Below are 21,567 nucleotides of genomic sequence, written 5' to 3'. Positions count from 1 at the left end.
GATCCTCCTTGTACCGGACTCCGAGTCAGCAACTCGGATGCCGCCGCAGCCTGACTGCCCTCTTCAAGGCAGGTCTCTCCTTTTGACCTTGTCCTTCCATTGAATTGGACATATGCCTTCCTTGGAGCAGCATCACCTGGACCGGGTACAAGGAGTGTTTACTTCATCACCGTGTTGACGGTCAGACTGTCCGGTAACGAAGGTATTGGAGGTATGGCTGGTAAAGCCGTGAGCAGGTCTTCATTCAAGGGCCCCGAGCAAAGCCGCAAACGCATCTGAAACACCCATACAACTAGTACTGGAAGGGTCTTCTTGTGAATCTGTCTCGTGTCCAATAGTGGACGATACTGTAATGAATCTTGCAGATCACTCGGCCTGACCTCCACAGACGTCTATATTCAAGATCTTGCACGCGGTGCGCAGTTGCCGCTTGCCACGGGTCTGTAAAAACCGGACTGATCTCCAAGCCAGTCATCGATCTCAGGCCTTCCTAGACCTCAGCACACAAGACTGTTTGTTTGGCTTAAGATTGTAGTTGCCTCGGTTTTTGTTCCATGGTCCCCGTGATGGCAGAAAGAGCAGTGTCGAGATGTAACTCGTGGACACCACATTTGACGCCAGCGACTCGAGCGAAATTCTGTCCTTCAGCCCTGACGCAAGGCAAGCAAAATCCGTGAGTCTTTTCCAGCAGCTCCCTAGCTGTCTCTTCAACCATACAGGCATAATCTAGCTTGCAGGACCTACAGTACGAGTCTCCACAGCTCCACTCATCATCCTTGACCATCTTGGCAGTCTGAAGAAGCAGCTCGATGGCCGCCTTGACAGGTATACCATCAAGGGACTGCCCACCGTTCCCAGACTGATTCCAGAGTCCACTGACATGCACGGCGCCTATGTACTTGACTTGTCGATATGACTGGAGCTTACAGACATATGGGACATTCACTGTAGTGCCGTCGGGAAGCGTCATGCTGGGGCCATAAGATGGCGGAGGAAGAAACTTGCACACCAGATCCGTGCATTCGCGCCGGACCACCTGCAGGCGCGCCGTCTGTGCTGCCTTGATTGCGTCGACGAAGCCCTCTGGCAACGCGTCACCCAGTCCTTCCACGAAGGCTTCTCCAGACTTTGCCAGTGACAGGTACTGTAATGCTGCCTTTGTGAACTCATAGAACACCCCAGGGACGTCAAAGAGATAGGCTGCTCGAATGACGCGGGCAATGTCCCCTCCGAATGTTGGGACGGTCGGTGGCGGCCTCAGAAGCAATTGAGAATGGAACCAACTCGCAGTGGCGGTTTGGCAGCCGTACATGTCGCTGAGAGTCGCCACCCTGACAATGTGTTCAAGATGTACAGGTACTTGGGCGGCTTTATCGTGATGGACGATCCGGCAGAGTGTTGTCATTGCCTCAACATCGTCCACGTCGAGCTCCAAACTTGGTGGATTCGTCTCGCTTAGCGACAACTGACCTTCCTGGAAGCCGCCTCTCAGCATGGCTTTGAAAAATGGGGACACGAGCGTCATGATCGAGGTAGATATCCGCAGCTGCCTAGTCTTCTCCGGAGCCTCCTTCTTCCCGATTTTGAGAAGAAGGTCTCCGTTGGGGTCGAGGTCGGTGACCGTGTCTAAGGCTGGAGTTGAAGAGCTAAATGTCATGGCGCCGGTGGTGGAGATGATCTGGGATGTGTGAAAAAACTATGAGACTGCGTTGGAGCCGATGATGAGGGAACAAGATCTGCGAGACGAAGAGTTTTCTTGTGGCAAGAATAGCAGGTATGTTCAGAAGACCAAGGTCGAAGAAAGGGCGCCCAGAGCAGTAGGCAGCCGGTGGCGTGTTATGACACTCTTACAGAGAGCCATAACGGCATTTCGATTCACTCCGCAACGGCTCAAACAACGAACGAAGAGCGGAGAGTTGTCAAAGTCACTGAGTTGTAGGAAGACGTCTTGATTCAGGCAAGGGATCTCAGATTTCTGCGGCTGGGAATCAATACGTACTGAGGACGAAGGATTGAGTAGATTCCAGTCCGGTAGCATTACCTCCGTAATAGCCAATCTCTTGGCCTTCAGGCTTCTCAATATCAATGGGATCTCGGGTCTTCGATGACCAACTCAGTAACTACGGGCGTACCCGCTCTTCCATGACGGGTTGCTAGACAGCATTCTTTTGAGCCCTGTCCATCAAGGCTCGAGCATGTCTTGATCCGATTGTGCTAATTTCCGTCCCTGAGTGTTCGTAGCAGAAGCGAGAAGTCGAGGTCTGTGGGAGAAGCCAGAAGCCACAAGCTCATCGTATAGACAGCAGCATTACCGAGAGCCTCTTCTTTCTTAACGCGGTGACCGGCTTCCATTGACTCCTACGACCAGATACTTTCCTTCCTCCCCGACTCCAGCTCGTCCAGCTGCTTCCTCAACACATCCGCCCGAAACGACCTGAAGGCCTTTTCAATCCGCTCCCTTCGGTCCGGATCCGAAGTGATTGTTCTCTTGGCCGACCACGTCCCCGTCAGCAGGCCCGTCTCACCACCCAGAAACACCCCGGCAATGCTGAAGAACGTGTATGTCATGACATCGCCCAAGCCTGTCGGCTTCAACAGCGGTGTGATATCCGGGATCGCTTCTTCTCGACCACTCGCGAATCGGATGTGCGTGGGCTTCTCGGCCGCGCGGAAGGCCTGATACATGGCGTTGCGGTTCGCTCGTATCCGGAAGGCAAGGTAGCCGCCCAGTGCAAGGCCAGCCAAGGAGCCGATGAGGGCGTGTGTCGAGGCCTTGGTGGCCGCGCTCTTGACGAGGTCACGGTCTTCTTCTCGGAGGCTAAGCGACGTACATGGATGAGCCTAGAGCCAGGAGAGGGTAGTAGTGCTCTTGACTCACTCATGCTTGAAGTGCTCCTCTGCGAGCTTTGCGAGCTCCTCGCCCTGCGTTTTCCGCAGCGCGGCGAATGCTTCCGCGGACATGGCGGTATCGTCTCGAGGACTTGTGGTCTAGTCGTGGTCGGTCAACTTCTCACTACGAGGTTCGTCGATCGATCTGTATGAAGAACAGCTGGGATATAAGTAGTTTTAGTTTTCTGTGAAATCGTACAATGTCATCAGACCACAGCTGGAATCTGGGTGAGTGCATTATGTACGGACTACGTCATAGCAGGGAGCTCCCGCGGTCCATCTGGAAGCTTCGGATAAGATTGCCGAAACGCCGGCGTTGATCACAGCTGATCCAAGCTCCTCCGGCGGTCCACTCCTCCGTACTGCGTACGCGTTCGCAGTACGAGTATTGTGTAGAGCCTAATGCGGTCGGCTGGACCGGCTCTTCGGCAAATCGTGCTCACTGTGGCAGTTCCAGAATCCCAAGCATCCAACGATTCAGCTATCCAGCCAACACAGCCTATGCTGCTACGCCGACGCAAGCAGAGGAGGATGACCTTAGTTCTTCACAGATCTCCGCCCTCTGCGCTCCAAAATCTTGCCAAGGGACAAACCGGCGCCTTCCTTGAATCTATCACGACGGCTGCGGTCGGCCTCGACGAAAGTCTGGGGCACAGGGTGAGCGCGCAAATGGTACAAACCGAGCTGGAAAGCCTAGAACCTACAATCCTGTCACACTTTCCTTACTGCGATGCTCTGAATGGCTGATAGTTTGAATGCACGGCAACACTGGCCACTCACAATGGCCGCAATTCTGACAGCTGGCGGGGTCCATGACGCGGTCACGCAGCCTTCTTTTGAGTTTCCTCGTCTTCGTTAACCTCGTGCTTTCACTCCGCAACCAAATCGGTGTGAAAGGTCTTCTCCGGTTCGAAATCTGCCAGGCGGACGTCCGACCTGGTCGGGAGGAGAGGCAGGTTTCTCCTGCTCATTTAGGTAAGTAGGACAGACATGCAACACGTGGTACCGGTGCTGAGGGGGTCGCAGCGAAGCGTGTCCCAGGCCTACATACTCCAGGCATGGGCCCACTGATCTTGATCCCCGTCGTGGTTATCGGCGCCGGTGTTTGCATCGGGATATTCTCCAGTTTCTCTGAAGTTGGATCCAAGACCGAGGAAGAGTGCGGCGCATGTCTCACCCGCGAAGGACACGCTCGCCGCGTGCTGGAAACCCGAGAGCAGCATGAGTTCTGGTGCCCTTATTATCCCGACAACCGGCGGCGTAGCTGGTAACGCCCAGAAGGTGGAGGAACGGCCGGAAGCGCCCTCTTGCATGGGAGTAGGAATCAGGGAGATTGCCACAGGTCTAGGGGGGCAAGAAGGGGACTTGCTACAGGATGGCATGGGGGGAAAAGATCGAGGTGGGAGTAGAGCACAGAACAGTCGGCAAAGCCAGGAATCATGGTATCGATTGAATACGCTCTCATATCGCACGGCTCTTATATATTTGGCCCTCCCTCAAATGGGAAAATGCCCGATTCCCCAATAGATCCCATCGCTCTGGGGCGTTGCTGCTGCCGAAGCAGACAGAGACGGCGCTTGCCCAGCAAGTGTGCTTCCTGACTCAACCGCATATGCATCCGCGCTGGGTTTGGGTAGAACTGCTGGCGCTGTCGGCGCTATCATCGTCGTCTGCCCAACCCCTGCCTCTTGGGCTCTGCTGAGTAAGTGCTTCAGGGAGGCAACGACGAGCTTCACTTCGCGTGATGACTCGGACTCCTTGGACTGGAGCCACACAATGTACGCACTGCTCAACGCGTGGAAGACCCGGTCGCGCATTTGGTTACTGGCATTGCCAACATCCTCCGAAGCCGGGGCCCATCCCAGATCGGTAGGGGATATTTCTTCCGCAAGCTCCGCACAGAGAATGGCTGTTGCATATAAGAAGTCCTGAATGAGAAGGACCAGGAACTTCCAGCCGTGACGGCATAGTTGACCACCTACTCGAGTTTCCAGATACAAGACCCATTGATGTTGCAAGATGGTCAGAGCGGCTTCAATTCCGACCTTGCGCGAATAGGTGAATTGCTTGTGCTTTCGCCCGGGAGCGATGTACTTGCGATGCAAGGCGATCCGGGCTCTGTAGTAGCTGAAAGCGAGGAATGTGTAAGCCACGCTGATAAAGGGAGCAGCTCGCGAAGAAGTCGACATCGAGTCTTGTGGTTGGTGTTGAGGTTGCCACACGGAGATGATCGATTCATATGTATTCGTAAGGGTGGCGTCCAGTTTGAGAATTTCGGTGTACGAAGGTGAAGATTTGACCGACGTCGTCAAGTCATTGATTCTACCAAAGATCTCGAGCAGTTGATTCTTGGCGACGTGAAATTGAGGGAGTGTATGTGCCGAGTTCGCTCTTGGAGGCGGCAATTCCACCATATGCTCATAGAGGTCTTCGTCTCCAAGGTTTCTGGGTTCTTTGGTATCGCACAGTGACAGATTGATCATCGAGGGCAAGGCAAATTGCATCGACAAATATAGATCCCATCCCACCAGAATTGCCCAGACTCTTCGCCGTCTTTCCGCCTGAAAACATGAAATACCAGGAAAATTGGAGCCGTCTCTGTGGTAGCCGGCTTTGAATGCGATCCGAACGAGGTTGCCCCACTGTATCAAGGGCCCATCAAGGTTTTGCGTACTTTGGCGACCCAGTGTCTCCATTAAGAGGTAGAGTAAGATGGTTTCGACCGCATAAGGCGGCGCGTTACTGTACTTCCCCAAAATGAGGCATTGAATGGTCCTTGTGCGATAGAGTCGAACGAGATTTTCCGGATCCGACTCGATAACCTGCAGCCGTCGTGCTTCTTCTGGAGAGTATTGCTGGTATTGCACAGCGAGACACATAAGAGCGAATAGCAGCCCAACCCATATGATAGGGGTCGAAGTCGGATCTGCCCAGAAACGCTCGTACTGCGATATCGTTAGTGTACGTTTCACACCATTGTGCGCTGACAGATTCCTTACCTCTTTGCGAAAGGTGGGCGGATGTACAATCACTATTTTGATCAGCCTCTTCCTGGTCGCCTGAAGTTGCACTGACGTACTTGCTTCATTGTTTGTATTTGTAAAGCATACCGCCACCAGGCTGTCTGCGAAGTCTTTGGGAGGAAGTGCGTTAAGAATATGTTGCCGGTCTACCCTCTCATGGTATCCCATGAGGTCGAGTTCATCATCTTCTCCCTCTGCAGACATATCGGCATCCTTGTCTAGGAGGCGGAAATCGCTACCGAAAACGTCGGCCAATTCTGGTATCTGAGCAGGACGATCGGTCAGCTATTGAAACCGAGCATTCGAGTCAGTAAAGCCGTACGTTTCTCAAAATCGACATCCAATGGCCACCCCCAACGTAGGTTGTCTGCGAGTGGGATAACTGAATGTAACCAGCCGAGTCGGGATCCAAAGCCAGTTCTTCGTAGCTGGCGCCCTCTTCATCGTTTTCAGACGAAGGTCCTGCGGTTTGAGAGCCAGACATGGCGTCGTCCAGCGTAGTAGCTGGATTTGCCTGCTTCAAGGCGCCCATGAGAAAGTCAACTTGGGACTCGAGCTGTCTGACACGGTCTCTGACGTTCGGAGGAGCATACTGGGTCGGACTGTTCGAGTTTGCTGGCCTGGGAATGTTCGACTCTGGGAATGTGCAGGAGTCGGCCAGTCCACGACGGGAGCAGTTGTGGCAGGGTTGGCATCGGTCGCATTTCAGTCTATGTCGCCAGAGGTGAGCCTTTGATACCCTTCGTACTCAAGTGGTAACATTCACTTTCGCTTTCTGCAAAGATTGCATGATAGTTGAGGCTTCTCTCTTCGCCGTCTCGCGGCCTTCTCGAGCTCTTCCAGAGTGTGGGCCATTCCCTCGTTTTTAATCGCTCACCGGTGCAGCTGGCTCCACTTCATATCAAGGACGAAATTGTGCGTGGCTTTGTAACAAACAGAGGGGAAAACGAACAGGAGACAAGACGATGGAGGCTGTCGGTACTATTCGATTGTTTTCAGTCACGTCTCTGGACGGTCTGCCCCAATCGACTCCACAAAAATACTCGCATATCCGACCCTCCGAGCGACACCAGACGAAGAATAGCAGTCTGGCCCATGCCCAGAGCGGCACTCGATGACGACATGAAGCTTAGCGAGTGGATGCCAAAAGCAGCATAGCATAGCTGGGATGTAGAAACGCCGAGGGATGCCTTGAGTGTCGTGTAATCAAGAATTGACAAGAAAGGCAGATCAACCGCCGGCGATATTCTAATTGATTAGGCGAGATTTGCAAGGAATGAATACGGAGGAGCAATCGAGCCTCGGATGTGATTGCCTGTACTGTACCGTACCCGGTATTTCTCAGCCTCATTTCCCCTCGAGCCCCCTGCAACTTCTTCCACGGCTCGCTGCGACCTTGACTCCATGCGGTTGTAGCCTCAGCGCCATTGAAGTTGAAGCCCGAGGCCTACTCCAAAAGACGGTAGGTGCCATGGCTGACAGCCACCTCTATGGCGTGAGGCAGTCCTCTAAGACCAAAGCCAAAGAGATTTCCTCATCCACGTCCCTCGCGTTCTCTACCAACCTCGCGTCACTGATCTCCAGTTCATCCTCGGTCAAAGCCAAAAGTGGCACAGCCCGACCGCGCCCGTCCAGGGACAAGTCCGATATCTTTACTGCTCACAATAAAAATGTCAAGAAACGGTCCGCCGCCGACCTTGAAGATGGCCAGCAACACCACCAAACCAAAGCCGACATCGGCTCCGTCGAGGACGCCGAGTTGCGCAGATCCAAAAGGAAGATGGAGGACAAAGTGCGGATCTACAACGCTATGAAGCGTGGTGAATACATTGGGAGGGGTGATCACGACGATCGGGGCCTGGTCGACTTTGACCGTAAATGGGCTGAGACTCAAGCAAGTGGAGGAGCACATAACTCTGATAGCGCAGACTCCGATGAAGAGGGCGCAGAAGAGGACGACGAAACTGTGGAATACTTGGACGAGTTTGGTCGACTACGGAAAGGGACAAAAGCCGAAGCTGAACGGGAAGAGAGGAGGAAAAGAATACAAGCAAACGCGGCCGAGGAAGAGGAACGGCTAGCCGCAAAGCCTTCAATGCCCGCCAATGTTATCTATGGAGACGCTATTCAACATCAGGCATTCAACCCGGACCAAATCATTGCCGACCGCATGGCGGAACTTGCGAAGAAGCGAGACAAATCAGCTACCCCGCCTCCCGAAGCACATTACGATGCGAATGCAGAAGTCAGGTCCAAAGGCACTGGCTTCTACAATTTCAGCAAGGACGCAGAAGAACGTAAGCGGGAGATGGAGGCCCTGGAGAAGGAAAGACTCGAAACCGAGAGAATCCGCAAAGAGAGGGAAGAGAAGAAAGAGCAAAGGCGGAAAGAGATCGAAGAGCGGCGCCGGCTGATCGCTGAACAGAGGGCCAAAGCTCAGACCGACAAATTCTTAAGCGAATTGGATATTGAGGGGGTGTTGTGAGATGCTCGCAGAATTCTTCGCCCTTCGTTACTGCAATGAAGTCGGCCTCTCATTTTTCGAAGTGTCAACTCATATGACGAGCTACGTCTCATGGCATCATCGCCGGCCAGGCCTTCCTCTCGCATTGCAATCCAAGACCGACACAGAAGAGGCTGTGTTAGGACGTGGTGTTACCTATTCTACACGTCCTATGGAACAGAATAGCCCTCCTCGATCACGGCAAATAAACCGTGTTCATCATCCCCGGACCGCAGAACCTCACCAGCCAGGCAAATGGAACCCTGCACAGGTCAGTGATCGTATCTTTACTGTCCCTCATGGTGGTGACGACACTGAAGCCGGAAGAGAGGGAAGACGAGCGCAGCTCGGAGAGGAGGGTTTTTAAGGCCAGTCGCGGGTACATGCTCCGTACAAGTCGACAAATTAAGCCTGTCTCTCCCCCAGCTCGACGTTCTCCGCTTATATGGCTTCATCTCATGCGTGCGAATGCATCTGCATCTGCATCTGCATCTGGTGTGACGCGCGCACCGCTCCTGGCCATGCCTGCTCTCATCACGACGAGCGACCATGTCAAGTCACGTACATACCTCGAGAAGGCTGCCAAACAAGGCCACCCGCTGGATCCGCAGTATCCAGCGAAGTTTGAGTCTCCACGGACAGCCAGGCTAGGCAGCACGCCAGCCGTTGAATTACACATCTCTGGAATGACGCAAGTTTGGATTGGAAGGAGAAGGAGGAAACCATATGAATGCCAGTCCACTACGCCAGTGGGTGCCGACTCGCCAGTCTGGCCTGACCCATGCCATGTCGTGCGTGACATTCATCGATACCGCACACCGGAACACGGAAAGGAAAATGTAGATATAAATATGAATGTAGATGCTGTGCTTCGTAGTCTGTGTGATACCGTCCTCGTATCGTATGCTACTAGTATCCCATGCCATGCTATGCTATGTTACAATGTGATATACCATGCCATGCTATGCCGTGCCGTGCCGTGCGCCCTACCTATGTGTACGTATATTCCCGAAAAGCCCAGGTGCCCAGTCAGATATCGAAAAAGCCAGATACCCAGACAAGCAAATACGCATGCGAAATGCAAAATAACCATACACTACTAACTATTACTTAGTACCCTGTATTCTGTACCCTGTACTCTGGACTCTGTACTCTGTACTCTGTGGGCGCTCCATCTTTTGCCTTTCCAGATCCAAAACCCATTTCACAAAGCACATATGCAGCAATCACTTTTTTTTGGGGACTCGTTCGCGTGGGTCGAGCGATCGAGCGCGATATCTCAAACCATAAACGCCACACCAGCAATCACGCCGGCGAACACACCCCACGCGACGCTCTGCCTGCTCGCTGCGCCGGTGAAGATGTCGGGCGTGACGCCCGTGCTTGTGCTTGTGCTTGTACCCGTCGCTGCTGGGGCGAAGCTTGTGGCCGCGATGGCAGCGGTGGTTGCGGACGCACCACCCTCGGCACCATTGCCGTTGCCGCCGGATCCACCGGAGGAGGAACCGTTACCTGCGCCAGACCCGGACCCGGACCCGGACCCACTGCCAGAACCAGATCCGGATGCAGAACCAGAACCAGGCGTCGGGTTTGCCGTGGGCATGGGAATCAGGCCAATTTCGGGGGTGGGGCCTGCGTTGCTGCCGGGAGCGGTAGGCTCCACGGTGACAAAGGTGACCTGCGGGACAGTCACGGCGGTGGTGAATGTGCTACCGCTCAGGGTCTGCGTAAAGGTCACGGTCGTCACGGGGATGGCGACAGGAGGCGTCGGAGCCGGCGGGCTGATACCGTTGCCTGAGCCCGAGCCCGGAATGTCGGGTCTGGGTCCTCGGCCTGCGCCGTTCGTGATCGTCGCTGTAGCTGTGACTGTCCCTGTCGCGGTGACGGTGCTCACTTGTGTCTCGGTCGTCGGCGGCGCAGGGACCAACGTGATAGTGCTGGGGACACCAGTGCAAATGCCCGGGTTTTGGGGCACAAAGTCTGCGCATATGCCGGCCAGGTAGCTGAGTGCGGCGGTGATCTCATCTTCGGAGGAACCCCAGGCGGAGACACATGATTGGACGCTGGCGATGAAGGCGGGGGACGGACAGAAACATTTGGTGTCGGAGTTAGAGGCGCAGGAGGGAAGGGTGCTCAACCAGGTGTTTAGGCATGATGGGAGCAGAGGTGGGCACGGCGAAGTTGGCTGCGATGGGGGAGGACCGGCTGGCGGAGCTGAAGAGGATGAGGAAGGCGGTGTGGGTGGTGTGGTCGAGGAGGAGCTTGGAGGTTGGCCAAATGGAGAAGTTGTGGTGGTGGAGGAGCTGGGAGTGTCGCCTGGCTTTGTTGTGGACGTGCTGGGAGTTTCGCCGGGCTTGGTGGTGGACGTGCTAGGAGTCTCGCCAGGTTTGGTGGTGGTAGACGTGCTGGGAGTCTCGCCAGGTTTGGTGGTGGTAGACGTGCCAGGAGTGTCCACAGCAGGGGTTGTCGTGGTCGTCTGAGGTACCGGAGAAGTTGTAGTCGCAGGGCTGCTGCTTGTGACTGGGCTGCTTTCGGTGGTCGAGGTGGTGTCGGCCTTTGGCGTGGTAGTTGTGCCCTCAGACGTGGGCGTCGTAGTTGTGCCCTCAGACGTGGGCGTCGTAGTTGTGCCCTCAGACTTAGGCGTAGTGGTTGTCTCCTCGGTTTTCGGCGTAGTAGTCGTACTCTCAGATTTCAGCGTAGTGGTCGTGCCCTCAGTCTTGGGCGTCGTAGTCGTGACTACCGAGCTCGTTGTGGTCACTGGCGTCGTCGTGGAAGTGGCTGGGCGCGTAGTTGTCGAGGAGGACGTTGGTGGAGAGTTGCAATCAAAGCCGATGGAATGGATACCGATATCGCAGCCATCCTTGTTACTGCTGGGAGGCATCTGGAATGTCACCGATCGAGCACCACCGCACTGGGTGTTCTCCACGGTCGTGCCCTTGGCGCTGCAGGACGCGGTATGTTTGCAGCTCGAGCCATCAGGCATGGCGAAGATGAAGTCCAGCTCGGTATCGAAAGAGACAGAGACTTGCATATGTGTGATAGAGAACCTCTCATCTTGGGCACACGAGAAGCTAGGGCTACTGCTCGATGATTTGCCCACTTTGCCTTGGATGCACTTCGACTAGCAGGAAGTTAGGAGAGGCTTCAGGTGGCAACACACTTTTCCACTCACCTGAAAGTCACTGCGGGTCTTGATCGATCTCTTCCTGCCGTCTGACTTGAAGGAGTCCTGGCAAGAGAACCCTCCGAAGCCAAATCCACCATAGCTGTTGAAGCCTCCTGTTGGGAGGCCCGACCAGTCAAAGCCGTTCTGCTGGTCAGCTGAGCAGTTGTTGTTGGTATTCGAGACGCTCGGGAAGCCCGGAGAGTCGCCCCAGCCTGTTGCGACAGCCTGCTGAACGACCCAGGCAGATGCCACGAGACCGGCAGTGAATGCAGACCTCATGGTGAGCGAAAATGATGGGAAAACAAAGAGAGAAATGAGCGAGCGACCAGGCTATGCTGCAAACGATTGACTTTTGATATAGCGAGTGTGGACAACGAAAGACTGTATGAAACAGGAAACGAAATTCAAAGCACAGGGGGAGAAGAGCTGGGGGATGGAAGGATGGAAGTGATGGATGCTCGAGGAGGTCCCAGGCCTTTTGTATCGATGGACGTCCAGCGTCAACCCGAAAGTCCTCTCCCTCCGTTGATGGAGGTAGGTCAGCACGGGAGATGTTACCCAAGCGTCCCTCCCACGGCGGGTCTCAAGACAAGACATTCTGAAGCCGACCACTCTGGCGCGCGCAACCACCGGCCGCGGTGTGGTAGCTGTGGAGTGAATTGAGAGCCTCTCGTGGCCTCGAATAACCAAGATTGGAGCAACGCGAGCTCGTTGTAGGCAAGGCTGAAACCGAACTGGACTGTCGACAACAGCCAATCGAGCTAGTCGGCGCTGTCGAGGCGTAAGTCAGGAGTTCTGTCTTGGACTGAGCGGGGCCGGCCGCATGCAAGCGATCGGCCATTGTCGTCGGAAGCCAGAGCCTGCTCATCCGCAATCGAGGCTGTGTCCATCGAAACCCCACATCTGCAGTGACAGGTCAAAACAATCTTCGCGGTGCGAGTCGCTCCTCGCGCGTGTCGAGGCAGATTGCTTCGGTTTGACATCAGTTTGCAGCCGAGTACAGGGTGAATTCTCATTGGCTGCCGAGTCTCCTGTGCGGCTAGCTTGATTGGTCCGGATTTAATATCGGGCTTGGCTCAAGTACTAGTCTATTTTGGGCCGATCGGTTGGCGGTTACGGGTTGGAACCGCGGCGTCGCTGTCCTCCACTCGTCCAACTCGTTCGGGCAGGTCCTGACAACAATGGGAGAATGGCCAGTCTGCCCCTTGATGGAGGTGGAGAGATCTGCTGTGATGTGTCTGCTTCGGGACAAATGGGTAAGCATGTGCCATTGCTTGTGGGCGCAACCCTTGCCCGTTGTGGCGGGGTGGACAGAAACCCATCTACAGCACTGGTAAACAGATGCATTGGCATAATATATGCATCACAGGACAAGATATCCCTTTTGCAGCCGTTCCCCCTGGACCATTCGCTCCACAGCTCCATCATGAGTTGGCCCTGTTCCATACTGTCCCTTATGCACTGGGAGCATATGGCCCGAATGGTGAAAAGCTCTGCGTCTATATTCATAACACCATGCGCCATGCATTCATGTCGTTCATCCCGTTGATCCGTCCAAAGGCGACCTTTCCCTTTTAAATCCTCAAGAGCCCTCCTATTCCGCCCTATCCATATTTCCCGACTTCTCTTTCAAAGGTAGGGGCATTCCGTTCTGATCGCCGCTTGCGTGACCATTGATGCCGTTGGTGCTAAGGTCTAGCACTGCCTTGGGCATAACGTGGTCCGAACTAATCTTGCCCAACTCATCCGTCGCTCTCTTGCCACTTGGGGGACTCGGACCATGGCTCGCATCTTGTTCGGCTGCTGCGCCTTTAAGCTTGCGGTTCGCATCTTCACTCACTTCAGCAATATCAGCTTCGACTTTCTTCATGACGCGCTTGAACGGACGTCGGATTTTCGGGTTTTCCGTCGGACTGGTTGTCGGAGTACCATTAGGGGCAAGCTCCGGTGGTTTGTCGCCGGCGTCGGTGAGGCCGTCAACACTATCGCCCGGGACCGCGGGGGAGTTGCCTTTCTTGTCCGCGGCTTCGGTAACCCCCTTACTGTTCTTGATGTAGTCATCCAACATGGTTTTCAATGCTGTTTGGCGGACAGGCTTGGCAAGATAGTCATTCATGCCTGCCTCCAAGCACTTTTCCCGGTCGCCTCGAATTGCAGAAGCCGTCATGGCAATGATCAAAACACGATTGACGTTGGGATCCGGGTCGGCTCTGATTGCTTTCGTCGCTTCATACCCGTCCAACACTGGCATCTGGACATCCATGAGCACGAGGTGGAACGGCCGGCCCTCTTTGCTCTCGGCCTTTAAAGCGTCGTATGCTTGCTTGCCATCTTCATACGCCTCGCATTTGAAGCCAAGCTTTTTGACAAAGGAGATGGCAATCTTCCGGTTGATGTGGTTGTCTTCGGCAATGCAGACACGTAGTTCTTCGCGAGGAACTTTGCTCAGGTCGCAGAAACTGTACGTCTTGTGCTCCGTTTCAGGACTCGCCGCCTGGGACCAATTTGCCATCGGGTCTGGATCCTTCGCAGAGATTTGCATGTCGTTCACAACGCTACTATTCTTGGGCGCCTTGTGGAAGGTCAGGGTGAACGACACCGTCGTCCCCACCCCAGGCGTGGACTCTATCCATATCTTCCCACCAAGCACGTTCTCGATCATCGCCTTGCAGATGCTGAGGCCGAGACCGCTGCCACCGTAGGAACGAGCCGTGGATGAATCAGCCTGCGAAAACGGCTGGAAGAGTCGTGTCAGCTGCTCCTGAGTGATGCCAATCCCCGTGTCTGCGACAGAGCAAGTGATCTTGACCCGGTCTCGTGTCTCGGCGTTTTTGCGAGCGCGCACTGTGACCGAGCCTTGCGGCGTGAACTTGTACGCATTGCTCAGAAGATTCATAAAGATTTGATGGAGTCGGACTGGGTCGCCCAAAACCAAGTTGTCGTCGATCTGCAAATCTTCGATCGTCTTCAGGCCGTGCTCTTGATTGGTGTAGGCCAGTGCCCGTACCACCTCGGTGATGGTCTCCTTCAAGTTTAGAGGTACCGTGAACATCTGCATCTTGCCGGCCTCGAGCTTGGAGAAGTCTAGAATATCGTTGATAACGGTCAACAAGGTATCGGCACAAACACGGATGCTGTCGGCATATTGTTCCTGGTCTTTGCTTAAAGGGGTCCCTTTGAGGAGTTCCGACATGCCAATCACGCCGTTCAACGGTGTTCGAAGTTCGTGGCTGACATTAGCAAGGAAGATGGACTTGGCCCGGGCGGCCTCTTCTTTCAGCTTGACATTGTGCATCGCCTCCGCTTCCGCTTTCTTGGCCTTGGCTTCTGCTTCCCGGGCAGCTACAAGCGCGCGCTTTTGCGACTCGACCATGCTGGCGTTTGATGCACTCACTTTCCGGACCTTTCTGTACAAGAGTGCATTGCCCAGTGAGATAGCAACCTGGTTTGTGAGGAGGTTGAGGACGATCATGTTACGTTGTGTGAAGGCGTTTGGTCGTCCTTCCAGGTGGATCACACCCATCAAATGATCAGCCTGTATTATAGGGATGGCAATGATCGAGCGTCCGTGCGGGTTTCTGGCCAGGTACGCGTCGCCCACGTTAGAGAATCGGTCGTCCTCGAGCACATTGTGCACAAAGACCGTTTCCTTTGTGCGCAGCAGATAATGTGTGATTTGTTGGGCGGCTTGATCGTCAACCTCCGAGAACGGAATGCCATCGGGATATGTCTTGACGCCTGTTTCGTGGTCAGCACTCGCTGCGACACACCAGCCTTGGTCCTCAGAGTCTATCACGATGGCGCAGAACTCGGCCTGACCGCCGACAGATTCGAGGATGACCGATATCATCTTGGAGAGCAAGTTGTTGATCTGAAGTTCTGAACTGATTACCCGCGAAAATTCGAGGATAGACGTCAGATCCAGAATGTCGAGTCCAAGACCAGGAACGTCCTGCTGTGTCTGCGTTGCAGCGCCCGGCTTGGGTTGCACCCATTGCTTTGTGTATTCGCGCTTGTTCTGAAGGGAAGGGTCTTCAGCCACAGCCAAAGAGTGCAAGTCCTGCGTCTGGGTGGCGGCGTCCATTGTCCTTGAAGTAGTGGCAGTCTTGATTAACCACTCGTGCTTGTCCTGAAGATGGCGAGCTTTACCGGCAGCGTTGATCCGATTCCAAGCACCAATGGCTTCTTGTATCATGACTTTTCCCGCCCTCTTAGCGCCTCGCGCAAGCAGAAACTCTGCTTGCATCTCCACTGCGAGAGCCTCTTCCAACGCGAAGCCATGTACTTGACAGTGATCAATGGCCATCTCGATATTGGAAATGACGTTGTAGTACTCTCGGGTGACGTCCGAGATGGCAGCTTCCAACATCCGGGACCAGGCGAAGTAGTTGACATCGTTGACACTCCCCCAGTCATCGATGAAGTTCTTCATCTTCTTAGCCTCTTCGATATATGGGCCCCGCTCTTCTTCGGGCTTCTCTTTCGCAACTGCCACCAACGACAAGCCTAGATAAAAGCGAGTAGCGCAAGAAGGCCGATTTGACCAAAGCTCATCGAGAGTCGTGGCAACCAACTGTCGACCTTTCTCAACGACATATTCGTGGTAACCGAGTAGATGGTAAGCTACAAGGGACATGGCGTCGAAGATGTCGCGAGGACGTTGTGCATTAGCCGCGTAGATATCGCATTCTGCCATCCACTTCTCGGTCTGGTGATCTTCATCGTCTAGGAGGGTCCTGGCATCCGCGGCGATGGTCTTCCCCTGAAGTGCCCGCGAAACCTGTCTAGTAATTGTGAGCAGCGTTCCGCCGCGCCGATCTCTCTCCCAGTTATCAAATTCTTCAGGACCGTAAGTGCAGAAAGCCTCGACCTCGGCAAGATCCTGTCCAGCCCAGAATCTTGAGATGGCCATGACACCAATGTTGAGAATGCTGACAAACCTATCTCCGGATGACAAGGAGTATTCGAGTGCGCTGTCCAAAATAGGAAGCAAATTGCGCACCGGGGTCTGGAAATGGCCAATGAAGAGAGTGTATAGCGTCCAGCCTCTGCCTCGACTCCACGCATCGTCGAACACGGTGAAGAACTCTTGTGCGAGGTCGCCATAGGATAAGCCCAAGTCGATGTCTTTGAAGCGCCCAATCGCAGCAGCACCAAGCATTCCAAAGCCGACTCCAGCCTGGACAAAGATGCCACGGTCAAGGAGCGCGTTGACGTACGCGATGACGAGTTGATACCAGAGCAGAGCGTCGGACCAGTAGAGCGCACCCAGGGCTTCACTAAGCACCGTTCCGAGTGCAATCACGTTCTTGTCTTCGCTCAACGGAGCTGTAAGAAGTGCCTCCTTATCGAGTTGCCGTACCCGAAACTCTAGTTTCTTGAACTCGATATCGCATTCGTCCCAAGTCGGCTGTGTTAGAACAAGCCCGAGCTCTGCTAGACATTCTCGCTGAGCTGCAAATGCGTCCAGAAACTTTCCTTGAGCGGCAAGCACGCGCCCTTTTAGGATAAAAGATCTCGTCTTATCTGCCGAACACCTCGCGTGAGTGAACGTCTCATTCAAGAGCTCGAGGGCTCCTTCCTTGTCCCCCTCAAGATACATGATTTCAGCGGTATTAACGTGAAGCTGTAGAGTTTCGTCGTAGAACACATCAGGGTTATCTGTATCCCATTTGTCGTCTTGAAGCAGGTCAAGAGCAGTCTTGTAGTACCGAAGAGCCGTTGTTTTGGCGCCAGCCTCAACGGCCTTCTGAGCTCCGCGCCAGAGAACGTCTCGGTAGCGCATCCGAGTCGGAACCCGTTCTTTGACGATCTGGGCCGATAGACAGATGTGACGTGCTAGAGGGTATAAGTTGTACTTGCATTGACTGAGATAGCCCATCATAGCCTGCACTATGATGAAATGCATCTTAGTCGTGTTTTGACATTCCCGCATTTCGTTCGCTGCTTTGAGGTACCGCGCATGCGCAAATCGGAACTCGTCATCGGTCTCGCCAGGTGTGACAATGTACATGTTGACCAATTGCTGAAGACCATTAACGCAGTCGGTTTCGGAAAGACTGAATAACTTGGCTCGTTTAGGGCATGTTGCATCGTGCGCCTGGTCCCTTCCGCTGCTGTAGAAGAAGTCACCGGCCATAATAGACTGGATCAACTTGAATGAGAAGGTGGAGCCGATCAAGGAAGCCCAGGCCAGAATGGACCTTGCAGCGGGCGGTAAGTCTTGCAGTCGTCTTGTCAGATAGCCATTGTCGGTGCATCCCTCACCACTAAACTCGTCGAAAATCTTGTCCAGGTCAAATTGCCAACCGGATGCTCTCCAATCGTACCATAAACAGTTGCGTTGATAGCACGTTTGCAAAATATCCTTGAAGAGGAATGGATTGCCTTCTGACTTGGCGTAAACAACGGCACCCAAAGGAAGGATCGTGTCTACTGATTGAGACATTGTTGCTGCAACATACTCGAACACGTGCTTCTCGCGCAGATTAGCCAACTCTATCTTGTTGCTCGAATCGAGGTCGAGAAGCTTGGCGATTGATTCGGGAACGCCGTCATCGTCGACTCTGCTCGACAACATGAGCACCACGGGAACCTTGGCTTTTATGATATGCATTAGCAGGTCGACCGATTCGCCGTCTGCATACTGCAGGTCATCTAAGCAGAGACAGATCAACTTCCCTGTGCAGATGGTGCGGAGCACGTCCATGTACGTGTTGATGAGCCGGATGGACTTGGTATTCGCTGGGCCACGGAGGAAATCGTTGGCATCCCAAGTACCATGGGTAGCGGATGGGCTCACGGTTGGCTTAGTCCCAGTTTCGATCGTAGGGACCTCCGTGTTGATGCTCTGGTTTGCTGTATCTGTTTTGACTAGAAGCTTCTTCGAGAGTACCGTCACGTCGAGTAAGGTGGCTGGTAAATCCAACATTGTGTGTAATACTGGCCAGAATGGAGCAACGTGGGCTCGAAGATGCTCATGATAGGGGGAATTGACGTCCTTTTCGGAGAAAATTTGTCGAAAGAGGCTCGCCATAACCTTCATCAGTGGCTCAAACGGAGAAGGTCGAGCTCTATCGAATCTCCCAAGGGCGAAGTATCCATGGCGGCGAATTGCGGGCTGCACAGCTTTGATCAGAGCAGTTTTGCCTACTCCAGGCGGCCCAACAATGATTATAACCTCCGTCTTCGACCTCCGCTTGTACTTGTGGCTGTTCCTCCTTCGTGTCATCATCCCTGGCAAGGAATCAGTTGGTGGCTGCAGGCCGCCAGAAAAAGTGCTATCCCGATCAGACAAGACGTCCAGAGGAGTAATTCTCGGATCGGCTATTGCTCGTGCACGCTTTCCAAAAAGGTTGGCCTTGTTACCGTAGCCTGGAGGATATGTACTGTCCAATCCAATCGTCGTGGAGTTGCTTCGGGATTCCCGAAAACCGAATGAGCTCGAGTCGTCGGAAGGCGCTCCTTCTTCAGGGCCATCCACCCGGCTATCGGAAATAGAGGAATTGGAGCCGCTCAGGAGCCCATGCTGTGAGGGACTCGGCCGCGATGCCGAAGAGCTCTGCCGTTTATGAGCCCTGTCAATTATCTTGGTGATGCGTTCAGTCTCAGCGTGCCGACCAAATAGTTTGGTAGGGAGAATAAAGAAGGACGAAACATCTCGTTGCCCAACCTTGTAATTCTTGATCTTCTCCTGATCGCCTTCACCCAAGAACTTCTGAATCTGCAAGAGGTCGTATTTCAGACCGCTCATCGAATGATATCGTTCATCCATCTGCTTGTGAGTCATCTTGGCAATAATGTGGGAAATGGCGTCCGGAATATCCATGCGGATCGATGTCACCATGGGGAGCCGATGAGTGAGAACTCGCTGGACAATATCAATGGGAGTTTCGGCATCAAAGGCGGGTTGTCCGGTGAGAAGTGTCCAGAAGAGGACTCCAAGACTGTAGATGTCGGTGCGACTGTCAGGTTCGGCTGGCAATCGGCCAGTCTGCTCTGGAGCAATGAAATGCAGCTTGTTCTTGACTCCAATTTCCCTGCTCATGCTAGCCCAACCCTCGCTAGATAGTAGGTTTTCGAATGCTCGCGGTCCGTTTCCGCCGTTGGCCAGCTTGACAGCGCCAGTTTCGCGGTTCCAGTGGAAAGTATCCGATCGAACCTCGCCATGTACGGTTTTGGCGCCGTGATGCAAGAGCTCGAGTGTTTCTGCCGCGCCGACGGCGAAATCGAGAAATGCTTGCAACGGGATCTGCTCTCCCGGAGTGCCATCTGACAGACCTATCTTGTGTTCCAAGCGATTGTTGAGGCCATAAAAGGCCGGGCCCATGTCCAAGATCTCTCGTAGATAGTTCTTCCCAGGCGCTTCATAGACGCAGACAACGATAGGGCGGGTGTCGCCTGGGGTGCTGGGCAGCTTGAAGATCTCTATCGGTCGGATAGTATGTTCGCATTCCGGATCAGCCTCTTTGACCACAGCCTGGTTGTAGTAGAACTCCCTCTCCAGTCGCAGCACATGTGTGCTGATACGGGCCACCACGGGCATCCATATTGGGTCCGGGTCTCCGCCTTTGGACGATAGATTGTCACTGTCGGAAGTACCGCTAATACTGCTCCAGTGATGGTGGCGCAGCGACGGACGATGAGGATCGAGTTTCGGAGAGCTTTTGGTCGACCCGTTGGACAGGAGGGAAAAGCTGGTCAAGGTACTGGCCGATTCGCGAGGATTGATGACTTCGGGATTATGGAGGATGCCATAGATATGCCTATTCGGACAACGACTCATCAGTTGCTGGATTGCGAGACTTCCGGATCCAGACTATGTCCCTTTCGCACTTACCAATGGTCGTAGCTCGTGTGAAACGGCACAAACTGGAGAGAAATCAAATCAGCTCGGGCGTGTCAGTGTGTGAATTCGAGGCCGCCATACCGAGCGATCCCAGGTATAATTCGGTACTTGTGAGAGCCGCTCAAACAGTCTCGCGGGCGCGATGGGCAGGTCTTCGCCCAGGATGTCTTCCATTTTCTCGGGCTGCGGCACTGACGTGGGTGGTCATGTCATTTTCGGACGCTGATTTGTGGTCTGGACTCTCAAGTGGAGGCACCCAGATCTGCCAACAGTGACGGCAACTGTAACGGCGAACGCAGTTCAACCTTACTGCGACAGCGAGGTGCGTTCTGAAAGAGAGCGGAGAGAAAGGAAAGGTGCGGCAGAAGTGCCAGACGCGATGGAAATGCACGCCGGGAGTGTCTGGATGTTCTCGAACGAGGATTTGACTGCATGTGGTTCGGTCTGATGATTAAGCATTTCAAGCAGCTGCCAGATCAAGTGGGCGTCTTGGGGACGAGTTTCGGTCAGCAGCCACACACTGGTGCGCGCAGGTCGGATAGGCGGGCGTCACACCACTCTTCTACGGAAACTGCGAACATGCCAAATCTCCTCACCCAAGAAGATCGTGAAAATCACTGCAGGTCTGTTACGCACGGTTGGTGTCGTCTTCCTATATTCAGCAATAGATGAGCAGTGCTCCAGCCCGGGAGGGGCACCTAAGGGGTAAGCCAAAAGCGAAAGTCCCGCCGCCAACCACATCATTTTCCAGGCCTCAGATCACCTTCATGCTCTACCGGCAGACCTTGTGGTGCCGACCGCGGGAGAGCGGGAAGCGGACTTACTAGTCCAGGCTCCAATTAGGCGGGGTCGGCAACTTTTGATCGGGGGCACAGTCATACAGTAGACGCGTACGAGTCACTCCGTACCTAGGTACTTCTCCGTACAGGACTACCGACAGCCAGGACAGCTCATGCTATTAATTACTGATACCACTACGATACACACTCCCAACATCGGACAGCGGACGGCCCACGTACGAGTGCTCGGTAGAGAGCGACCCATAGCACAGTTGCTCCCTCGACGTCCTTACTCTCGATTGTAAGAGATTGATATTCGTTGTATCCCGTAGCTCAGCTTGATTTGCCATGAAAGTCCG

The 21,567-nt window shown here is 54.1% G+C and overlaps 6 protein-coding genes across 6 annotated transcripts; 1 reads left to right on the top strand and 5 right to left on the bottom strand.

The window, feature by feature from the left end:
- Positions 1–523: 523 nt before the first annotated feature.
- G647_02856 (uncharacterized protein) lies at positions 524–1,657 on the bottom strand (the record flags this gene model as incomplete). The annotated part of the gene is made up of 2 exons (XM_008727202.1): positions 524–699; positions 745–1,657. 2 exons carry the CDS (start codon positions 1,655–1,657, stop codon positions 524–526), a joined length of 1,089 nt encoding a protein of 362 aa, XP_008725424.1.
- A 701-nt stretch (positions 1,658–2,358) lies between these two features.
- On the bottom strand, positions 2,359–2,961 carry G647_02855 (uncharacterized protein; the record flags this gene model as incomplete). The annotated part of the gene is made up of 2 exons (XM_008727201.1): positions 2,359–2,818; positions 2,879–2,961. The coding sequence occupies 2 exons, from the start codon at positions 2,959–2,961 to the stop codon at positions 2,359–2,361; spliced, it is 543 nt and encodes a 180-aa protein (XP_008725423.1).
- A 1,424-nt stretch (positions 2,962–4,385) lies between these two features.
- On the bottom strand, positions 4,386–6,444 carry G647_02854 (uncharacterized protein; the record flags this gene model as incomplete). Its single annotated transcript, XM_008727200.1, has 4 exons — positions 4,386–5,834; positions 5,889–5,920; positions 5,969–6,176; positions 6,235–6,444. 4 exons carry the CDS (start codon positions 6,442–6,444, stop codon positions 4,386–4,388), a joined length of 1,899 nt encoding a protein of 632 aa, XP_008725422.1.
- Positions 6,445–7,383: 939 nt separating this feature from the next.
- G647_02853 (uncharacterized protein) lies at positions 7,384–8,397 on the top strand (the record flags this gene model as incomplete). The annotated part of the gene is made up of 1 exon (XM_008727199.1): positions 7,384–8,397. The coding sequence occupies one exon, from the start codon at positions 7,384–7,386 to the stop codon at positions 8,395–8,397; it is 1,014 nt and encodes a 337-aa protein (XP_008725421.1).
- Positions 8,398–9,694: 1,297 nt separating this feature from the next.
- G647_02852 (uncharacterized protein) lies at positions 9,695–11,860 on the bottom strand (the record flags this gene model as incomplete). Its single annotated transcript, XM_008727198.1, has 2 exons — positions 9,695–11,536; positions 11,588–11,860. The coding sequence occupies 2 exons, from the start codon at positions 11,858–11,860 to the stop codon at positions 9,695–9,697; spliced, it is 2,115 nt and encodes a 704-aa protein (XP_008725420.1).
- Positions 11,861–13,175: 1,315 nt separating this feature from the next.
- Positions 13,176–20,603, bottom strand: G647_02851 (uncharacterized protein; the record flags this gene model as incomplete). The annotated part of the gene is made up of 3 exons (XM_008727197.1): positions 13,176–20,346; positions 20,421–20,452; positions 20,511–20,603. 3 exons carry the CDS (start codon positions 20,601–20,603, stop codon positions 13,176–13,178), a joined length of 7,296 nt encoding a protein of 2,431 aa, XP_008725419.1.
- Between the last annotated feature and the right edge of the window lie 964 nt (positions 20,604–21,567).

The sequence above is a fragment of the Cladophialophora carrionii genome (genome assembly GCF_000365165.1).
Source record: "Cladophialophora carrionii CBS 160.54 unplaced genomic scaffold supercont1.2, whole genome shotgun sequence".
Lineage (NCBI taxonomy): Eukaryota > Fungi > Ascomycota > Eurotiomycetes > Chaetothyriales > Herpotrichiellaceae > Cladophialophora > Cladophialophora carrionii.
Note: the sequence above shows the minus strand (reverse complement) of the source record. Positions and strands in the feature narration are given on the sequence as shown.